The 20,000-nt window shown below is 41.7% G+C and overlaps 2 protein-coding genes across 2 annotated transcripts in view; both read left to right on the top strand.

Annotated features, from left to right (window-relative positions):
* The window catches only part of LOC137970142 (E3 ubiquitin-protein ligase TRAF7-like), a 38,393-nt gene extending 22,922 nt beyond the window's left edge, over positions 1 to 15,471 (top strand). The window contains exons 11-25 of the mRNA XM_068816640.1: positions 544 to 609; positions 1,114 to 1,195; positions 1,888 to 1,961; positions 2,643 to 2,685; positions 3,289 to 3,341; positions 3,621 to 3,689; positions 4,609 to 4,691; positions 5,036 to 5,075; positions 5,358 to 5,474; positions 6,314 to 6,430; positions 7,569 to 7,688; positions 9,159 to 9,201; positions 10,928 to 11,016; positions 13,299 to 13,418; positions 14,419 to 15,471. Coding sequence (XP_068672741.1) covers positions 544 to 609; positions 1,114 to 1,195; positions 1,888 to 1,961; positions 2,643 to 2,685; positions 3,289 to 3,341; positions 3,621 to 3,689; positions 4,609 to 4,691; positions 5,036 to 5,075; positions 5,358 to 5,474; positions 6,314 to 6,430; positions 7,569 to 7,688; positions 9,159 to 9,201; positions 10,928 to 11,016; positions 13,299 to 13,418; positions 14,419 to 14,430 — 1,128 coding nt within the window. The 3' untranslated portion in view covers positions 14,431 to 15,471. The remainder of the gene's footprint in view (positions 1 to 543; positions 610 to 1,113; positions 1,196 to 1,887; positions 1,962 to 2,642; positions 2,686 to 3,288; positions 3,342 to 3,620; positions 3,690 to 4,608; positions 4,692 to 5,035; positions 5,076 to 5,357; positions 5,475 to 6,313; positions 6,431 to 7,568; positions 7,689 to 9,158; positions 9,202 to 10,927; positions 11,017 to 13,298; positions 13,419 to 14,418) is intronic.
* Positions 15,472 to 16,731: 1,260 nt separating this feature from the next.
* LOC137969901 (uncharacterized) overlaps positions 16,732 to 20,000 on the top strand; it is a 4,097-nt gene continuing 828 nt past the window's right edge. The window contains exons 1-4 of the mRNA XM_068816308.1: positions 16,732 to 16,861; positions 17,012 to 17,196; positions 17,767 to 18,085; positions 19,470 to 20,000. The exon at positions 19,470 to 20,000 is cut by the window's right edge and continues 828 nt beyond it. Of these exons, the coding sequence (XP_068672409.1) occupies positions 17,086 to 17,196; positions 17,767 to 18,085; positions 19,470 to 19,909 (870 nt within the window). The 5' untranslated portion in view covers positions 16,732 to 16,861; positions 17,012 to 17,085 and the 3' untranslated portion in view covers positions 19,910 to 20,000. The remainder of the gene's footprint in view (positions 16,862 to 17,011; positions 17,197 to 17,766; positions 18,086 to 19,469) is intronic.

The following is a 20,000-nucleotide window of genomic DNA, read 5'->3' as shown; positions in this document are numbered from 1 at the left end:
TTGTCAGCATGGGCATGCAACGAGGTGTAAATGGGGAATAGTTTCAACAATACAGGCTAGTCGTTGGCATGCATTCTGTTTATTTGGTGGCAAAGGAATTTCGAGGATGCTTCAAGGGGAAATTCTGGTGTTCTGTCTTACTTTTGTTTTACTTAGAAGCCATTTATATTTGCCAGTATTGAAAAGTTTGGTTCACATTTATGAAATGTTACAAATTAATCATCTGTGGCTTTCACAGATCTATTGGTGTTGCTTTTACATTCCTGGGTTAAATCGACTCGCAAATGACATACAAACAAACCCAGGTCCAGGAATTGTTGATCCGACTTCTATTTTTGTCAGATTTGCCTGTTATGGTTAATTTAAGTGACATTAGCTATCAGCTGACGTACAATGAAAGTTATAGTGCCGGGATATTTTGTTTTAATTCGGCTGCTTTAGTAGTTTGTGGAAATCGCTTGTCAGTCAACCAATCCTGTCTATACTGCACAAGAAGCACTATTCACACATGGGGTATGTACCAATAACCATTATCCTTAATAGGAATTTCTTCAGCACACTGACAAGAGAATGGAAGAAGTCAAAACGATGCTAAAAGACAAGGATCAGGTACAATCATCTTATCTCGTCTACGGCACTAGGCAAAGTCGTCTTTGAGTTGTGGCTGTTTTGCTTATGAGGCCTCATAAAAGGCGAACTTTTTAAGATATTACAGCCAAGATTTCTACGTCTTGCTGGAGAATTCGGGCCACAACACTGGGAACTCCGTGCCCAGCTGTTTTAGAATAGTGTGGGGGATCTTTAACCACAGAGTTTATGAACATGGGTTGCTAGACGCAGCCTAGGGTTAATATTATAGTCCTTGTCCGGAAGAAATGAAAGTTATTTGCAGGTATTATTACAAAGGCAGTACTTTCTATTACAAAGGCAGTCTTTCAAAGACCCAGAGTATTGGTCCCGCCAGAGTTGAACTCACAAGCTCCCGTAGGATCGTTCGATGCACACCCAACTAAGCCAACCCGTCGGGAGTATCTTAAAGTAAGATGACTGGTGTAACTGAACGTGGTTTCATTAGAGTCCATGAAATAGCAAAAAGTTTGAAATTTGTTTCAGGAAATTGTCTTTCTAAAAGCGATGATTTTGAAGTTGACAGAGCGAGTGGACAGGATGGAAAAAACGGTGGATATCCGAATAGGTAACTTCATTTTCCATAAAAGATTCTTTTCCGTTCAAAAGTTCAAAGTTTTTATTCTCCATTTAAGGTGGCTCAAAACAGTTTCCAACACATTCCCAGACTTAGATTTTGATGTGTCATTATAGCCACTTTTCATCAGTTGATGCTACAATCATAGTATCAAAAAACTGCCCAATCACTGGTGAACACGTTGGTATTATTTTTGTGACACAATAGGTTACCATAGCAATACTATGACCTGCTAAAAACACCCTTAACTTCAGCTTTAAGCGCTTATATTTCAAAAAGGGTACGGTGAAATTTTTTCTTATAACAGAATTTTGATTAGCAGAATAAGATGTAACTTTTGCCAAAGTTTAAAAAAATTCTGTACATGGGGTTCAGAGCCACCTAAAATTTTCGAAAAATTAAGACGGCCCTGAACCCCATATACAGAATTTTAAATATAAGCGCTTAAAGCTGAAATTAAGGGTGTTTTTAGCAGGTCATAGTATTGCTATGGTAACCTATTGTGTCACAAAAATAATACCAACGTGTTCGCTAGTGATTGGGCAGTATTTTGATACCATAATTGTAGCATCAATTGATAAAGAGTAGAAATTATGTCCCATCAAAAATCTACGTCTTGGAAAGTGCTGGAAACTTCTTTGAGCCACCTTAAGCTCATCTAGCGTCCTGTTTATTGTCGGCAGATCTGTTGGATGAAAGCCAAACAAAATTGTCGTCAGATTTGCTGGACTCGAGACAAAGCATTTCGCAAATCCAGGTGTGTGTACAAAATTAACGAGAATAGAAATAGAGAGATTTAGTGTCGCGTTTACGCGTGAAATGGCAAAGGGGAAACGACAGACTATTGCTAGTTATAAAAACTTGGAAACTCTTTTTTTTCAAACTTGTCTCTCTCTTAAATGGAAGTTTTTCGACATCTGTTGATAACTGACAAGAAGTGACCTGAAATCAAACAACGTCCTTCTGTTTTTGGCTTAACGCAAATTCTGACGTTTACCCACCCACACTGCCAGCTGCCTTTCTTAACTCGACGACAAAGGAAGTACTCTGCAGAATTTTGAGTATGCGCAAGAGACAATTTGAAACCCAGGCCAAGTCTTGATCGCACTCTTAGATCATACTAAAGGCTCGATTTTCACCTCCGCCTGCATATGATGCGCGCGTTGCCTTAACCGGTTTGACCTGAGTGACTAGTCCAGAAACTTGCAATTGGGCTTGACACGATTTCTGCATAGCCTCTCTTGCTCGCCCTCTGGGGTGAGTTTTGGAGAGGCTCTGCTCTGCTTGCCGTAAACGTGGCGTTTATTAAATGTCTCAAATGTCGAGCTGTAATTCGCCAACGGCATAATCACAGAGAGGACAGAACTGATCATTTTAGCTCACGTCTCCCGTCACTTTATCTCATTTGCTTTTTCTCTTGTTTGGTTTTCTCACACAGACCGATTTGTCAAATGTCGAGGCGCGGCTTTGGGGTGTAGGAAGTAAGTTCTCACAACTTCGGTCTATGGAAATTCAACTGAATTAAGTTACATTTAAGTGTTCCAAAGTATTCTTCGAGCAAGCCTTTTGCAATTTAGTGTCAAAAGAAATGTTGTGATGGAGTTTTTGGTGATTGGCTTAAAACGAAGCTTCGCAACAGCGACAGAACGGAAGGCTTCGAGAACGTTACGATACAGTAGATTTAATGAGTGAACACGAGGGCTCTGCGGACCCTGCAAGTACCTTTTGAATTTTCTGCATTACTTTGTGGTCGTGGTCAAAAAAACGACGCGAAGTGACCGGATTTGAATTTTTGTTGCGGATTTGAGCACGGGACCATGAACTTTGCGCTTCTATCCCGCTTATACGAGTATAAATCATGGACACTTGCAGAGCATTTCAAAAGTGGAACTCGAGGCCGTCGTCGTAGTTGTGTAAGCTCGCGCCAACGTTCCAGCCAATCAGTTGTAACTGCTTCGTCTTGTTTTCCCGCGCCTAGGGCCCGCTAACATGTATTCATTCTAATGTCTTTAGAAAGTCATTCCATGCGCGATAGAAAATCACTCAGGGTGTTGTTTGGTTCTTCCAACTATTTATTGTTTCAGCTTTTGATATCCAGCCGTTATTCAAGTGCAAGGGTACATTTGTCGGTCACCAGGTAAGAGAGTGTGTAAAGATTTAAATTCACTAGGCGCATCGTTTATAACTCTACCCGAGCGAGGATTTTGGTTGTGCAAAACTACTTTCCAAAAACTGCTGCAAGGAAAATTCTGTAACCGTTATTCGACGTTTCACCGCGCAAAGTATGTAGGACGTATCTACAGCTCAGTAGTGTATTTTCCGAAGGTGTAAGGTTCGACTTCTTTTCCGACAACTGAGATTTTTCTGATTCATCGTCGGTAGAAACATGTCTTTTTTTCTTTCTGTCATTCTCAAGGGACCCGTTTGGACGTTATGTACCAATGGTGATTGGCTATTTAGTGGGTCATCTGACAAGACAATAAAGGTTCGTTACATACTGCGATATTAAATGGGAAATATCTTTAGCGGGTGGCATATATATTATGGTGGAAAAGGTGGTCATGTCTGAAATTTTTTTTCCGTAGTTTTCCGGGACCTTTTACTGTGCACTGATCACTTAATGTCTCTGTTCCTTAAGTTTAATGTTAAACGTGCTAGCTACGCGATATGAGCAAACGTGACGGATGTACAGTTCGCGTACGAAGGACAGCGAGGTCAGTGAGCCATCGTAAACTGAACCAGAATAATATAGTGAGTGCTGATAGTCTCAGCAGGCTCATGTGCAGCGCAGCGCAAGTAATTGAGTAAAATATTGGTTGTTGATGAGAAAAAAACATCTGCTTCCCAAATAAGACTGGTCAGTTGCACATACAAATGTACGACAGAAGCACAAGCAAACGCAACATACACGATTCTACTAGCGTTTTGTTAATTCGCAACTTTTTAGGACAAAAGCCGCAATCCACAAGTGAATACACCGTATTCGTATTCTCAGTATTGGACTGGAACTAGCTTGCAATGGAGGCTAATGCGGGGGAATCCTCTCAAAAGCAAATACATTTTAATATATTCCCCCGCATTAGCCTCCATTGCAAGCTAGTTCCAGTCCAATACTGAGAATACGAATATGGTCCATTCGGCTTCGTATGTTGTTTATGCTTACGCTGGCGTTTCTAGTGAAAACCAGCGCTAAAGTCAGTCAACCAACAAACTAAACTCACATGTACCGCCGGGTCTGGAAGTCAAGCCAGGGACATCAGTAGAAGGCAAGCTTCCCTTGTTTAACAGCATAACGTTAAGCCGACAGTTTTCGTTTGATTTTTGGGCAGCGTTTAGCGGCGCGTCAAACACCGCCATTCAACAAATCAGTGATGTGTTTATTTCATTATATTTTTTTTACAAAGGTGTGGGATACTTTGACGACATACAAGTGTGTGAAGACGCTGGAAGGACATAGTGGAATTGTGTTGGCCTTGTGCACTCACGAGTATGTCAGTTGTTTCTTTTTATAGGCATCTAACATGTATTCTCTGACCTATCAGGATTCACTTTTGGGGTTACATTATTTACTTTTGGCCATGACTGAAGCAAGAAACATTGTCTTTTTGGCTTGATGCTCTGGTGGAAAACTGGAAATGTTTGTTTCGGAAAGTTTGCGCCCGCGGGAAGCAAAATGTTTGTTGACCTTATATTGAACTATTTTTTGCGTGTGAGAAGCAAGATTTCTTGTCCGCAACAGTTTTTACAAGTTCATCCATTCCCTTCAGGTGCTGTTTCTCTTCCGCGCTCGGAACCACCGAGTTTAAATGCATTTTTCTCTCTTTCTTGCAGCAAAAAGCTTTACAGTGGATCTGCAGATTGTACAATAAATGTAGGTATAAGGCAAACCTATCCATAACTTGCAACCACGATAAAAAAAAATGTCTAGAGACACGGATAAATATAATATTGTTGCGATACGCCGTCATGTTGATGGCGTAAAAAACAGGTCAATTGCAATGTCTCGGCAAATCATTGATATAAACAATCGTGCATGCTGTTAAAGAGTGTGGCGGTGTCGTTAAAACGTAAAATAGAAGGATACTCAGATAAAGCGCGTGAAGAAGCAGTTCCTCGCTAGGGCCAGCCTTCATTTTATTTCTTATTCTGTCAGGTGTGGTGTCTCGAAGCTCTCGAGCTGCTCGATTCCATTCGTGGTCACGAGAACCCGGTCTGTACCCTGGTTACAAAAAGAAACATGCTCTTCAGTGGTTCTCTCAAGAAAATAAAGGTATCTATACGAATTGAACACGGAATTCAAACGTCACACAGGGTTATGAATACTGAGGGGTTGTGAGACGGAACTTACGGTTCATCCTCCTTATCCGAGAAGAATGGAGAGTCTAACCATTTGCAGGTGTCACCACAGAGGCAGCACTTTCTCGTCAGTTATTTCAAAGACCCTGAGTGTTGGTTGATTCCCGCGAGCTAAATTTACATGTATACTGGGTATTGTTGTTTGTCTGTCAAGCAATCTAAGAGGGTAGAGTGGCTGAGTGAATATGAAGAGACTATATGAATGTAAAATACATTGTTTTGAACTGGGGAAAGAAACATGGCAAGGTTTTAGAGCATCGTAGTTTTGAACGTTACTTAAGCAGGAACGAAAGGAGAGACTGAAAAATCCAGACTTGAACGGATGTTAAATCCATGACCACTGCGATACTCGTGGTGTCGTGGAGTGCTCTATAGCCTGCGAACGCAGACGTATTTCCGGCGGAAACGACCGCCGGAAATACGTCTGCCTTCGCAGGCTAAGTGCTCTACCAATTTCGTTGTCAAGCCAAATGGAAGTTTGTTGTTTTTTTGTGAGTTCGTAATAAACGCGAAGACGACGTGAATATGAACATAAAATTGCAGTTATGAACGTTATTTAGACAGTAGCTGAAGGAAACCCTATAGAAATTCAGACACAAATTCCTGAATGTTGGAATAACAAAATAAATGATGGTACCCTAATTGCACAGCTCTTAGCTCATATTTCAATGGAATGCAATCTTCCGGTTGCTCTCATATTTCTGAACGTCAAATCAAACCGTTTTCTAATCGTGATCGTTTTACTGTTGATAGGTTTGGAATCTTCAGACCATGGAGCTAACGCAGGAACTGACAGGCCTTAATCACTGGGTGCGCGCATTGGTTGCGTCAGAAAGACACCTCTTCAGTGGTTCCTACCAAACCATTAAGGTACATTTAGAAAGGGCATGTTTAGCGACGAATTTGTCTATTGTGCAATTGTTTTAATTATCAAATGACATAGTAGCATCCATATATGTGCACAATGGTTGTAGTGGGCGCGCGAAAGCCTAACAAGGGTTTAACCAGTAGAAATTCAACCACCTGAGCAATGGCTCTTGAATGTTATCGTATACATGCAAGAAATCACATGTAAAGTAGGCTTAAGAACCCACACACGGGGCACGGAGGTCTTTCAGATCGGGGACTTCTGTGAATCGTCCATGTAATTTCAAGAAGATTGTGACGCCCATCATTCATGCCGTCATGGAAGCCCTCCACAAGCCGTTGTTGGTTGTTTTCAGTTTTTGGTCTCACGGAAAAAAAGCGCTATATAAATGCTTGCTCGTATTGAAACCTCACTTAGCTATCAAGCCAGATCACAGGCACTCATCTTTTTGTAATAGGGGGAAAAAAAAAGAAGCAATTTAACCCGGACGTCGACTGAAAAAAAATCCAACCATTGCTCTGGATTTTGAACCTGGCGCAACAGTTGTGACTAGAATAGATCTGCCGCAGGCTTGTGGGACACTTTATGACAAACACATAACAAACAACTTTAGGGCCAAAAGGAGACGTAAAGTAGTCGTTTCATGCTCCCTCCCAAAGATACCGTTTGAAGTGTTAAGAGCTAATCTGCACACTTTAAGCCTGGGCATTTGATCGAAAATAGACCGATTGCATAAATGGCGGCCAAAAATGTATTCTTTTGTAAGCAAATCCAATGCTTTAAAGTGCTACTATGATTAAAAAATCATTTTCTTTTTTTCTTCAGAGTTTAAAAGCGTGTTCGCTTAACACCTGACTTGTAAAATTTTGAGCTTTGATTTTTATCCAAAGCCTTTTTTTTTTGGTCGCAGTAGCAATTTAGACCACGCCGCCTCGTATGATAAGTAGCTTTCAAGTTACGCCATACCGGGCATGTTGGTGGAAAGAAAGATCTCTCATTATCTCTTTTTGTTCATCCAGCATTTATACTTTACATTATTGTCATCTCGGTCTCAAGCACTTGAATGCAAGCCACCTATGGTATGCCCTGAATCTCGTAAAAGTGAAAGCGTCGCAGTAACGTGTTTCATTTATGTTGCAGCTTTGGGACTTGGATACGTTAGAGTGTGTTCGAGTCCTGCAGACTTCAGGCGGCAGCGTTTATTCTCTTGCTGTCACAAAGGAGTATGTAGTCTGTGGGACGTACGAAAACCAAATACAAGTAAGGACAAAATCATTCTCAGCGTTGTAGATTTCATTTTATTTAAAGTAGACAGTTAAATGGACGATCTTTGATTTACCTCTACGTTGGGATTTCTCGAGCCTGGCTTAGACTGTTGATATATTATCTGTGAAAAGGGTCAAAACGTTATGCAAGAAGGCTGGAATTTTTAGCTTGTTTATTTCACGCTTTCGGTTGCTTTTGGACGATAGCTGAGAAACGCTTCTCTTGCAGAACTTGATGAATGCACGTGCAAAGCGTATGCAGATGCATAGGTTGAATGATGTACGTGCACGGCTTGCAGCTTACTTGTTTTTGCTCAAGCTACTAACGCGCTCTTTGATGCAAATGAACGCCCTCCCAAAGCGTGTTCGTTTGTTTGTGATAAAACAAACTCTTCAGCACTTTCTTTGTAATCTTTTTTAAGCCTGGTCAAGCAGAAGCAACACTGGGTGACGCACTAATTTGTCGTCAATTGTTGTCTGTTACTCTAACAGAAGGTCATTCTCGTCCCCAGAGCCACTCGCTTTCACTTACCGTTGCGAGTGACTCTGGTTGCAAAAGAAAATTCGAATTTTTTCATCGGTTAAGAAAAACTGAATGCGCACCGAAAATTAAGTGATAAATTACCGCGCACTTCCTGTTCGAAAGGCGGGAATTGTGACGCGCTGTTGTCATTCTCGTCCCGAGAGATGAATAAGGCTTGCAAAAATGGCGACAAGTACGTCGACCACGCCAAAAAAAAAAGTACTAAGTAGTGCATCAGTTTCCCCATAACCAAACCCCGTGGGCAAAATTCACGGGAAGTCTCGTTTCTATACAGCGACTGCATGCAAGGCAGCTTTTTGTTCCCTTTTCAATGCTAAATTTTTAAGTTCAGCGAAATTAGTGTCTCCTAATCCGGCTTCAAATCGCAGCAATCATCAAGGAGGCAGCCGGGCAGGAGGCAGTGCGGTTCAGCGGTTAGGGCGCTTACCTTGAGATCCGGGAATCCCGGGTTACAAGACACGTTCTGACCACTCTTTAAATTTGTTCCTGGTATTCCCTGGTTCAACTTCTCAGCTGCACTTGTAAATAGCCAACTAGCTTGCCTCCGGCGTGTTGGAATTCTTAACAGTTGTTGTTGAATGTTCTGTTCTGTCGTGATTATATTTCATTGGCCCTGAAAAGCCCCTATGGGGAGTGGTCAATCAGATTAAGTATTTATTATAAGTATTAAAAGGCAAAGCAGGACGGTCACTCCCTCCCTAAGATATGAGCAAATACATTCTTGACTATTCCGCATGCGCTAACGATCCGGTGAGTCTCTGCTACCAGAGTCCCTCATTTCTCCTATCACGTGACCAAAGGAAACTAGGGACTCTGGAAACGACAATGACAGAAGGTACAAATGATCTAAACGCTACTGAGTTGCGTAAGTTGCTTGTACGTCTCTTGAGGACCGGGATTAACGATGGTTGTTTTACGCAGGTGTACGATTTGAACTCACACAAGCACTTGGAAACGTTAAATGGTAAGTAACGCAGGTATGATAAACCGGGAGTCGGGCATGCGCTTATCTCGCCTCCTTAGAGGCTCAAAGGAAAAAGGACAGGCATGAAATAGGTTGGTAGCCTGATTCGCGCCTATACACACTCAGCACGGCGGAATCGGAATCACGAGTTATAATACCAAAGATGTAGCAATTTTTCGCTACGGAAATACTCAAATGCGCTTCATATCATCGTGCAACGAGAAATAGTTCAAATGATGGCAACCAGTCGGCGATTAACAAAGTCAAAATCCAGTCAGTAATCAGATTGGAGCATGCGCATGCAGACCCCAGTGCCCTTTGGGTCTTTGTACCTCTGCATAAAACCTCTGCAGATAAGAGACAATTCTACAGCTGCACCAAGGACAGTCGAACCGATGACCTTTCCATACACCTTTCTATTGCACCTTTTGGAAACGGGCTATTAAACGACAGCAGTAGTTCCACCCCTGTTAAGAACGTTTGTATTTATTTTCAGAGTATGTCCGAGTAATCTTTGATTTAGAAACGTAACTCTACCGTCATTACAATGACTTTCTAAATGTTCAGATGTAATAATGCCGTTATTTGTTTAACCCAACCACAGGCAAACAATTTTTTAACTCCTATTGAAGATGCCTGCTGGCAAGCTCCCTATTTTGCCAAAAGACCTTTTTACAGTTATGTGCTTAGGTACCTGGCCTTTACATGAAATTGAGGTTGGAGTTGACCTTGTTATAATACAGACCTCTCTGCCTTTCTTATGTTAATGATGTTATTTCCATGCTAATTAGTTGGCCTTTAAGCATTGAGGTCTCTATCACAACAAGGTCAACTCTAGCCTCACTTTCATTCACAGGCCAGGTAACTAAGTACACAACTGTAAAATGGTTTATTGTGTGCGCAACTTGAGGAAGGAGGTCGCGACTCGCGCGTGACATGTCGCGATCCCCCTTTGGCTAGCAGCTTCCTGGCTGAAACAACTCCGATAAGAATGCGGCGTGTGGTCGAGTGTAGCCGAGCCTTAAATTTGGAGTTCCCGAGTTTAGCATCTGCTCTTATTTCCGGCTAGAGTTATTATGTATCTCACTCGGGGATGTTCGGAAAAAATCTGAGCGCTCAGTCCTTTACAAGAGTCGAACCTATGACCTTCCGATTGCTAGTTCGGATGCTTTACTCGTGGGAGCTCGGCCATGAAACTTGGCTCATGTGACAATAGTCCACCTAGGAAAATACCATAATACTCTTTGTTTGTCCTCCCAGATTTTCCAGCATAGTTTCCAGTTTCTCTTGGGACTTACAATGGTCCCAAGAGAAAAGAGAAACAATGCTTATGCAAAATGTGGGGGGACAAACAAAGAGTATTATGGTATTTTCCAAAGTGGCCTATTGCCCCGCCTAACTGCTGACTGAAATTTGTGAATGGGGCATAAAAACAATACAAGTTATTTACTCTTGAGACTGCCGGTATCATGCTTTCGTGAACTGGATATCCATTGTTTTGATGCAAATGACCTCCGGCCCCTAAATGAACTGTATTATGGGATTGGTGAAAAAAGCGAATAGAGTTAGAGGTAATTAAAAAAAAAATACAGTGCAATTGACGTTGGGGTGAATTGATTGTGCATACAGTCTTCAGAGCAATCGTGAGATTATTCCTGACGCGAAGTTAATGGTTGCCAGTCTATTTTCAAAAATGTGAATTTGAAGTTTGGATCTTTGAATGTAGGTCATGTGGGAACTGTGTACGGACTGGCTGTGTTGAGTGCTCCTGGTCAAACACGTTTGTTTAGTGCATCTTATGACAGATCACTGAGGGTAAGTGCAAACCCCGAGGATCACAAAGAAATGCGTTGGGTTCTACACAGGCTCTGCCAGGGTAAATTCCGACAAGCGACATGGCCTAAAAAGTAGCCACAGCACGTAAAGTGAATCTGCGACAAACTACATCCTTTCTTTCAGTTTCCTTTAATTTCCGATAGCAACGTGAAATATTGACAAAGCAGGACCCTCACCTTCATCTTCATGTTCACCTTTTAGAAAGTTTTGGTTTCGCTTTTGTTGCATGAATTTGTATCGATGAATGGATTTCTTGGGCTCAAACAAACTATGAAGAATTTGCAGTGGATTGCGTTACTACACAAATTTATCTGTGCACGTAATCGAACAAAATGTCTGAAATGCTTTTCTTCGGAGCGAGTGGCACGGGAAGTCTCGGACTTAAGATTTTTCTCTCTAACCTTTTTTTCACAACTTGTCCCAGTGATGAAGGATATAAGAAAGAGAACCTGGGTTCGTTGGTTGTAATGCTTACAAACACACTAGTCTTATTTCAATTTAATTCAAGGAAGGGCTGTCCGATAATTTCAAGTCCCCTGCCTCAAAGTAAAATTGGGGCTTGATATTTTTCAATCTCTGTACGTATAGACCTAACACTGGAAGGACTGTGTGATGCGTACAAATCGTCTTATACTGTCCGTACGGATTGTAAGTTCAACTTGCAGACTCGTTCATTCTTTAAGGTCTGTTCAGTCCTGACGACTCGTTTAAAAGATTAGGGAGCCTACGATGATGCCTGCGAGGACGCCACAAAACAATAGCTCTAATGAGCAAAAACAAAAGCTCTGCACGCCGTGCACGTGCATTTTTCATTTTGGTACATTTTTTTGCTGTCCTCGTCCTGCCAACGACGTGAATTGACCAAATTTCAGGTTGTGTAGAAGACGTGAGAACACGAGACATTTTCAATTTTCTCCCCAAACAACCACACAATTCATGCCAATTTTATTTTTGCAATGTTGATGCACACTTTCCATTCCGAACGAATTGGGGTTATAACGAAGTTATTACAATGACGGGAAATATTTTTTGACGACGTTCTCCACAGGTAACCCAGGCTCACTGTGTGTAGGTAAATATAGAGAACATATGAGGCGAAGTTTAGGTCTGAAAATTTGCTAGAAAATGGAAATAAAAATCGATAAAACTTACCATGTGGTGAGCTGTTGTTGTTTTTAATAAGTACACGAAGTTTCGGGAAAAATGGTCCCCGTTCACCTTCCTTCATAGTGTAATGACAAGGTAGGAGACGGAAGCCAGCTTATGCACTCGGATCGACCCAAAACAAGCACGATTTTTTTCGCGAAAATCGAACCCAGTCGCTAAATAAACACGCCAGGCTCGTGGAACATGAATTTCTCTAAACCATGAATCCACTGAAGCATCTCCAGGTAGCAACGCGAAGCCACCAGACTCCGTAAAGTTGTAAGTTAACCTGCTAAAATGGCGGCCAGAAAGCGTTGTACTCACGAATTGTCCAATTCAAAACGCCTGGTGACGAGTATAATAAGTCCCCCTGGAGGGAGGGGAGTCCCACATTGCTCAGTGAGTTTTGTTTTTAGCAATGTGGGACTCCCCTCCCTCCAGAACTTATTAAACTCGTCACCAGGCGTCTAGAGTTCAGTGCCATTTTGAATTGGACACTTCGCGAGTACAACGCCTTCTGGCCGCCATTTTAGCAGGTTAACTTACAAGTTTTACGGAGTCTGGTGGCTTCGCGTTGCTACCTGGAGATGCTTCAGTGGATTCATGGTTTAGAGAAATTCATTTTCCACGAGCCTAGCGTGTTTATTTAGCGACTGGATTCGATTTTCGCGAAAAAAATCGTACTTGTTTTGGGTCGATCGGAGTCCATAAGCTGGCTTCCGTCTCCTACCTTGTCACTATATTATGAAGGAAGGTGAACGGGGACCATTTTCCCCGAAACTTCGTGTACGTATTAAAGACAACAACAGCTCACCACATGGTAAGTTTTATCGATTTTTATTTCCATTTTCTAGCAAATTTTCAGACCTAAACTTCGCCTTATATGTTCGCTACACAGCGAGCCTGGGTTACCTGTGCGTTCTCTTTGGCGTCTTCGTCGTCGCCCTCCTTCCGTAAGCTCCTTATTGTATCAGTATTGGACGTGGCTCAGGGAGAAATAATGAGGAAAGAATGATATATAAATCGCAGCAATGAATACTCTCAATCATCAAATTAGCATCCTTAAACGCAGATTCAGTGTTCACGGTGGAAGTCGTCCTCTTGTTCTACTGCAGGTGTGGAACTTGGAAAGTTTTACCTGTGTTCAGACCCTTCTCCGTCACCAAGGGAGCGTGGCAGCTCTGGCAGTTACGAAAGGCAGAATTTTCTCTGGAGCGGTAGATAGTACAGTGAAGGTGAGGTTTGACTTTCGCCACGTTCGATGGTAAAGTGATGATCTTACGTTTTGTAGAATGTCAAAATGCTAAGGTGAGAATACCTGGCTTTAGTTGTTGGTTGTTTGAACAACGCTGTGGACTGTGGACCGAATATTTTGTCAACGGCGTTTGTCCGGTGGAGATGTAGATTAGAGGTTTTGCACGGCAGCCATGTTGCATGGCAGGAACAATAGATTCTTTTTATTTTTTCCATAAAAAAAGAATCTATTGTTCCTGCCATGCAACATGACTGCCGTGCAAAAGCTCTATTAACCTGTGGACAGTGCACCACCAAGGCGCAAGTAGTTTTTTGCTTAGACGCGGTGCTGTTCAGTGATATAACTTTTTAAGTCCCGGCTACACGTTGTAACACTTTTAGAAGAACACGTCCCAACATAGTTATAAGAACGCTTCTGAAAATGCTGGATACACATATGGCATTGTTAGAAACACGTCACTTTAGTCACCGCCGCCATTTTGGATTACTCATGGTTCTCGGATTGGTCTTTGCAATACAACGTTGTGAACAGGGTGGCTACACGCTTCAACATTTGTTTTATGTTAGAGAAAACGTTTGATCGAAATCAAAGGGCCGCCACACAGCTCTCGGAACGACTCTCAGGATTGGTTCAGAAAACAATAGACCCAAAGAACGATACAAAAGAAGCAATGGAGGACCCTATATCCCTAAAAGCAGTAGAGTTGCGTCCTAAAGGGATCCAATGAAATTAGAGGTTGTAAAGAGCTGCGTCCTGACTGAAATCAAAACATTCTTCCAACAAAAAATGTTGAACAAACGCAGCAAACATGCATGCTACACGTTCTAACATTTTTGATCCAACAATAGTTTTAATGTTGGAACGTGTTACCGGGTTGGGGAAACGCTTCCCCTGGGCTTGGCGTAATTCGACTGAGACTGGTTATCTCCTACAGCACTATTTCTCATAATACCTTTTATTTCCATTGTTTTTTCTCTTAGGTATGGCAATAAAGGGAGCTGGAACTCTCTTTTCGAAGTGCATTGGGTCCTGCGACTCGTGTTTTCAACGGCTTTGATCTCGCCTTGGAGCCACTCTGCAATAAGGACAGAAATGAAGCTTCAATCAAATGACTAGTGACATAAATTCGTTGTAGATAATTCGTCTCATGTGAAAAATTCGGGGCATTAAGAACGTAATGCCGATAATGGCTAATTCCTCTCTTTTATCAAAGGCCGAAGTAACATTTAAAAAAGAAAACGAAACGCCGGGCTGTGAACTACCGAAATTATTTTGGAGCTCCAACCTTATCTTATCAGTTTTGTTGGACGTGTATTATCAAAATACCTCAGCCATTTGCTCGGTATAAAGTTGCTAATGCCTATCGCTAAGGTTTGTTCCGAAGTTCGCTTTGAAAAAATAGGAGTGATAGGAAGTGGCCGATCAAGACATGCAACTGAACCAAATAGCGCCAGCATTGGCATTTCTCAAACAAACTCACGGGTGTATCGTTTAAACTTAACATCAACCAAATCAAAGAGGTAACCTTGCTTTAATTTTTTTTCAACTTCGTTTTCAAGGTCTTTGAAGAGAGTAAAAGCAAGGTTGCAAGGCTACAATTTTCTCAGTTGACATTTAGTAAATTTTGTGATAAAACAGCTGTTGATCAGTGTTAGGGCTTGACGGACTCAGTAGCCAAGTTCTTTTTTTATTACGTCGTCGAAATCGTTCAAAATTTAAAATTCAAACAAAGAAGTTGGTGTATTCACGCGAGTTCCCGATTGGATCAAACGGGAAACCGCAAGGGATCTGAAAGTAAGCGTCATTTCATTCTGGTCGCAGAGCCTCTTGGCCACGTTAGTCGCCGGAAGTCTGGGGCACGATTTGGACGAGATCTACAACCATCTTTCAGAATGCGAGCCACCATCAAGAATCGAGGAAGAGAAGCGGAACTATTGTAGTCTGCTTGAAATCCGAAAGCTAATGAAATCTAGCAGAACAGAAACTAATTCTATAGAAAGCTGCAGAAAAATAAAATTTTAATATATCAGTTACACATGACATTTGTCATTTTAGTTCATTATTTGGGAGCGATAGGCCATAATCACACAGCGCGGGTCATTTTGAGTCCCGAGGGATTGAAACCTTTTGTTTTGCCCCACCGAAATTCGTCCCCAAACATTTCAATTCAAGGCTCGGGGTGCCAAATCTATTGCCTATGGCCAATGTGGCCGCCGCGCGAATAAGGCGGCATTGTTTACTTTAAGCTTCAGAATGTGGCTCTACGTACGCAATTAAATCCGTTCCAGCAGAACGAAAACAACGAATTTCACGTGGAAATTGCTTCCTACCTTGTTGCGTTCTCGGCTTCGCTCTTATCCTCCATTTCTGTGGCTTTTACCCATGTGCTCACAAGATATAACACGTGATGACAGGACTTATGGATGCTGCCATAATTTATTTAATTTATATTTGTCGTTATTCGCTTTTTTCATCCTTTCCATAATACAGGTTATTTGGGATGGAGAGGGGGAATATTTGCATTAAAACGATTGATGTTCAGTTCACTGAAGCCTGATAACAGTCCTAACAGTAAATGTTAAACTTGTACAGTTTTTTTTTTTAATGTAACTACACCCCACCCCCCCCCCCCCCCAAAAAAAAAAAGAAAAAAGAATTGCATCATGGGATGGTGAAAATAGTCAATTTCGTCGGCAGAAAACTATTCTCCCTATTCACCTGACCTGTAACCTGACCTGCAACCTGTCACCTGACCTGTCACCTGACCTGTCACCTGTGTTTTAGACCCGCCGCCCCGAGCCTCCTGAATAAAATACGCGTCCAGTTTTCACCCTTGGCATGATTGTCTGAATGAGATGGGAAGCCGAATTATCCGATCCCTGCATCTCACTCTTTATGGAGAGCGGATCCTGGACACTTCATCGCGATGATGTGCATGAGTCATACCGCAAATCAGTACGCTCAAAGCACCCCACCATTCCTGCAAGCATTTTATGTTCCGTCCAGTACAATGGTTCATTTTCGAATTATCAGTATTCAGCTTGATAGTGAGGTAGAGGGGACAAAAACCATAGAAACAAGTTACAATGAATGCGAAAGATATTGGCACATCATCCACTTTCCTTTGTCTTTGTCTTCTAAACCTCTCTTTCAAGCTGAAATAAATTTGTCGAAAGTGGCCTATTTAACCTGAAGTAACCATTCTCTCTCTGAATCCGACTGTTGTCACTCGTCCCGCATCCCCCGAGGGATCTACTTTCCTGAAAAAGGCCTGGGCCTGAATTGCAACGCCTGGTTGTTTTAGTGCTTTTGTGACAAGAGGCAGTTCGTGGGTTTCTTTTGAAGTTCTAAGCTGCGTTTCAAAGCCAGTTCACTGCATTTTGGTGTTCATTTTGAAAATCTTGTGGATTTTCGGCTAAATTTGTAAGTATAGTTATTGTTGCATTAGTAGTTTTTTAGAAAACGGTGCTACTACAGAAAGACATTTTGTTGGTTATTGTTCAGAATGCCACGTTTGCTAAGGGTTTCCATATTTCGTGGTGGTAACTAGATTATGATTTATTTCTTCGTTAGAGTTTACAGATTATCCATAGTGTATCCTCAAACGTGTATGCAGCTGTGGATGAAAGTAATAAATATAGAAAATTATGGCTGCAGAAGAAATACCGGGTCTTTTGCCTGAGGTCATCGAGAAGATAGCTCTGTTTCTACCTCTTCCAGAAGTTACCAAATGTATGCTAGTATGCAAAGAATGGAAGGTAAGCAATATGCAACAAAATAATGATGATAATAATAAATAATAATAATAATGATGATGATGACGATGATAATAATAATTATGATAATAAGTGAACCAAGATCAGGGTAACGTTCCAGTATTGGAGGGTACTGCAAAACAGAGGATTAGAGAAGAGCTTTGGGCTGTAGAAGAAGTGGCTGCCATAATAGGGACCTTTAGATCGGAAGATGAGGACAACTATGAGTACAGGTTTTCCGGATTGAGCATGCGCATAAGGTTTGGAGGCCGACTCGTAATCGTCCTCGTCTTCAGATCTAAAGTTCCCTATTACCATTATATTAAAGATCAGACTGCTCTTTGTTAAAGCAGTGGTACACATGTAGTAACAGAAAGACTGGGGGGTGAAACCCCACAGCAACAAGAGGAAAACTAAAGGACCATGGCGGAAAACACGATTGCAAGGTCAGTTGGAGCAGCTGAGGAAAGATCTTAACCAGCTGAAGCAGATCGGCAAAAATGAGTGCAGTCCCTTTTAAAATTCTTTTGTTTTGCTTCGACTTAAACTGAGGAGCTTCTTTCCTTTTGTTAGGTCCTTCTCTCATCGGAGCAGTTTTGCAAAAGATATGTGTACAGCCAATATGACCTTGAAGTGGAAGAACAGGCATCAGGAATGCTAAAAATGTGGTCCGATCGTTCTAGCTGGTTTTGTTACTGGGCAAATTACGAGGAACCAGATGCATGGGTTTTTTCAGTTGTTCCAAGGCGATGGAAATGTGGTGTTGTGCATTTAGCAGATTATGAACTCAAAACCCATACTGACCTAAAGTACAGAGATTTCTTGCGTGCTCTTTTCATCCTGCAACGGATACAGAAAGCTGCAGAACCAGATGAGTTACTTTTGGATTGTGGTAAGTGCTGTATATGACAAAATAGAAAGAAAGAATAGAATACCTACCATCTTAGTTTGGGAGTTTTTGTTGTGTTATTGTTTGTTTTTCCACACTGCTGTTTTCCATGTGAGTTTACTGTAGTCACCCAGCCATTTGAGTTGCCACGTTTTTGTCAAAACAATCATATAAGAGGACCACAGCTAAGTCTTAAGTGTCTAAGTGATCCAGCACTTAGCAAATAGCCTAACTCCTGGCTGTGGTTACAGTGCAATGCACCTTACTGTTGCCACCCAACAAACTTTCACATTGGACACTTACTTGTAAATACATCAACTCAACAACCCATGCAACGGTGTTCAAGTTACGACTGTGTGAACTTTGCAAGAGGGCGTGACTTTCAATCAAATTCACACATCCTGATTGGCAGACAATTTGTAGAAAACTTTGTTTCTGTAGGTGGCCACAATAAGGCATGTCGCACTGTAATACTTTTTGCTTGTGTGGTCATGTGTGCTCAGAAGTTCTTCAAGCCAATTCAGCCAGGTCGACCACATGCTGGCAGAGATACATGTAGACCATAATACTGGGAAAAATTTGATTCCCTACTCTTCCCGAGCAGTGTACGGGTTCTTTAACGTCTCACATTGTTAGCAGTAAGGGACTGGTAAGACAGGTTCTATTGTTTAAAAGTCCTAATCGGAGATGAGTTGAAAGGCAAGCCATTCACAATAACTGTTGTCATTACGATGACAGCACTTCCCCCCCTGTAACTTTAACCACCTCAACATCCACTCAAAAACCGATGTCATCTTTAACCCATTTTGACCCCCAGGAGTGAGACCTCATTGATTTTACCCTGTCTAATGCCGGACAATTTTGCACTTTAATGGGGGCCTCTTTAGGAGTCAATGGGTTAGGAGCCTGAGTGGTGGTCTCTCTGGGACACAAACCCGCAAGCTCTGGCACTGATTCAACCACTCTGTGGCATTTATCTTCTCTGTTTCCTTGCTGTCTCTTTGTTAAATATCCTTGTTTCTGTTGAATGATATACAGTTACATAGTCCCAGTTGCTGTTCTTTTTTCTCTTGTTTGTTTGTACCTGCCAGTGTTTCACTTGTTTGCCAGTTTGAACTCTCTTCTTATCTTTTTAAAGTGGTGGTTCGGTAGGGAGTATTAGTATTCTCCAAAGAGCTTAGAGAATAAATTTTGCATAAAATTTTGTCGGTCATCCTAGTAAAACATGCGTTAAGTGCATGGATGTACTTCAGTCTTCTACATTGATAAAAAGGGCCTTTTATTTTTATGTGATAATGCAGTCTTCAAATTAATTAAGATGGTTTTAGAAAGATTTACAAGGATCTGCTAAGTAAAGAAATGCTTTCCCAATTTTTTCTCTCTGCAGCTGCATGGGGTAATGAGGGCTGTGGGCCCATTGATGTCTGCTTGTTCCCTTGGAGCAAAGCTACCCTTCCAACCAGTGAAGAGATCTGTTCAATGTTCAAATTTCATCCACAAATGCACAAAAATCCCATGGTGAGACATAAAATAGGGGAACTGAAGGTGGAAACAAAGGACAAGAGCAATGATGGCGATGTTGGTGATGATAATGATGAGAATAGTGGAAAAGTTATTGGTCATGTGAGATGGAATAAACTCCATACAAGCTACCATGTTGATGTAAGAAAAGCAAGCAGGTTTTTTCGGTGGCTCGAGGAAATATTTACACCAATGGTGCTGATTGGAATTGGGTGCGACCAAATGAACCCAATACCAACTTTTATGTTAGCTCACATTGCCCCTGGGTGGGTGGGTGGGATTTTGTCATTTGCTACGTGCACTTGAAGCTAACAAGTAAGTTGAAATATTACATTGTGTTCTACTAGTATTACAGCTAGTGATATGATATGGGGATGCCTAAGATAGGATGGGTTTT

Source organism: Montipora foliosa, chromosome 9 (assembly GCF_036669935.1).
Source record: "Montipora foliosa isolate CH-2021 chromosome 9, ASM3666993v2, whole genome shotgun sequence".
Classification (NCBI taxonomy): Eukaryota; Metazoa; Cnidaria; class Anthozoa; order Scleractinia; family Acroporidae; genus Montipora; species Montipora foliosa.
This window is presented reverse-complemented; position numbering and strand designations above follow the sequence as displayed.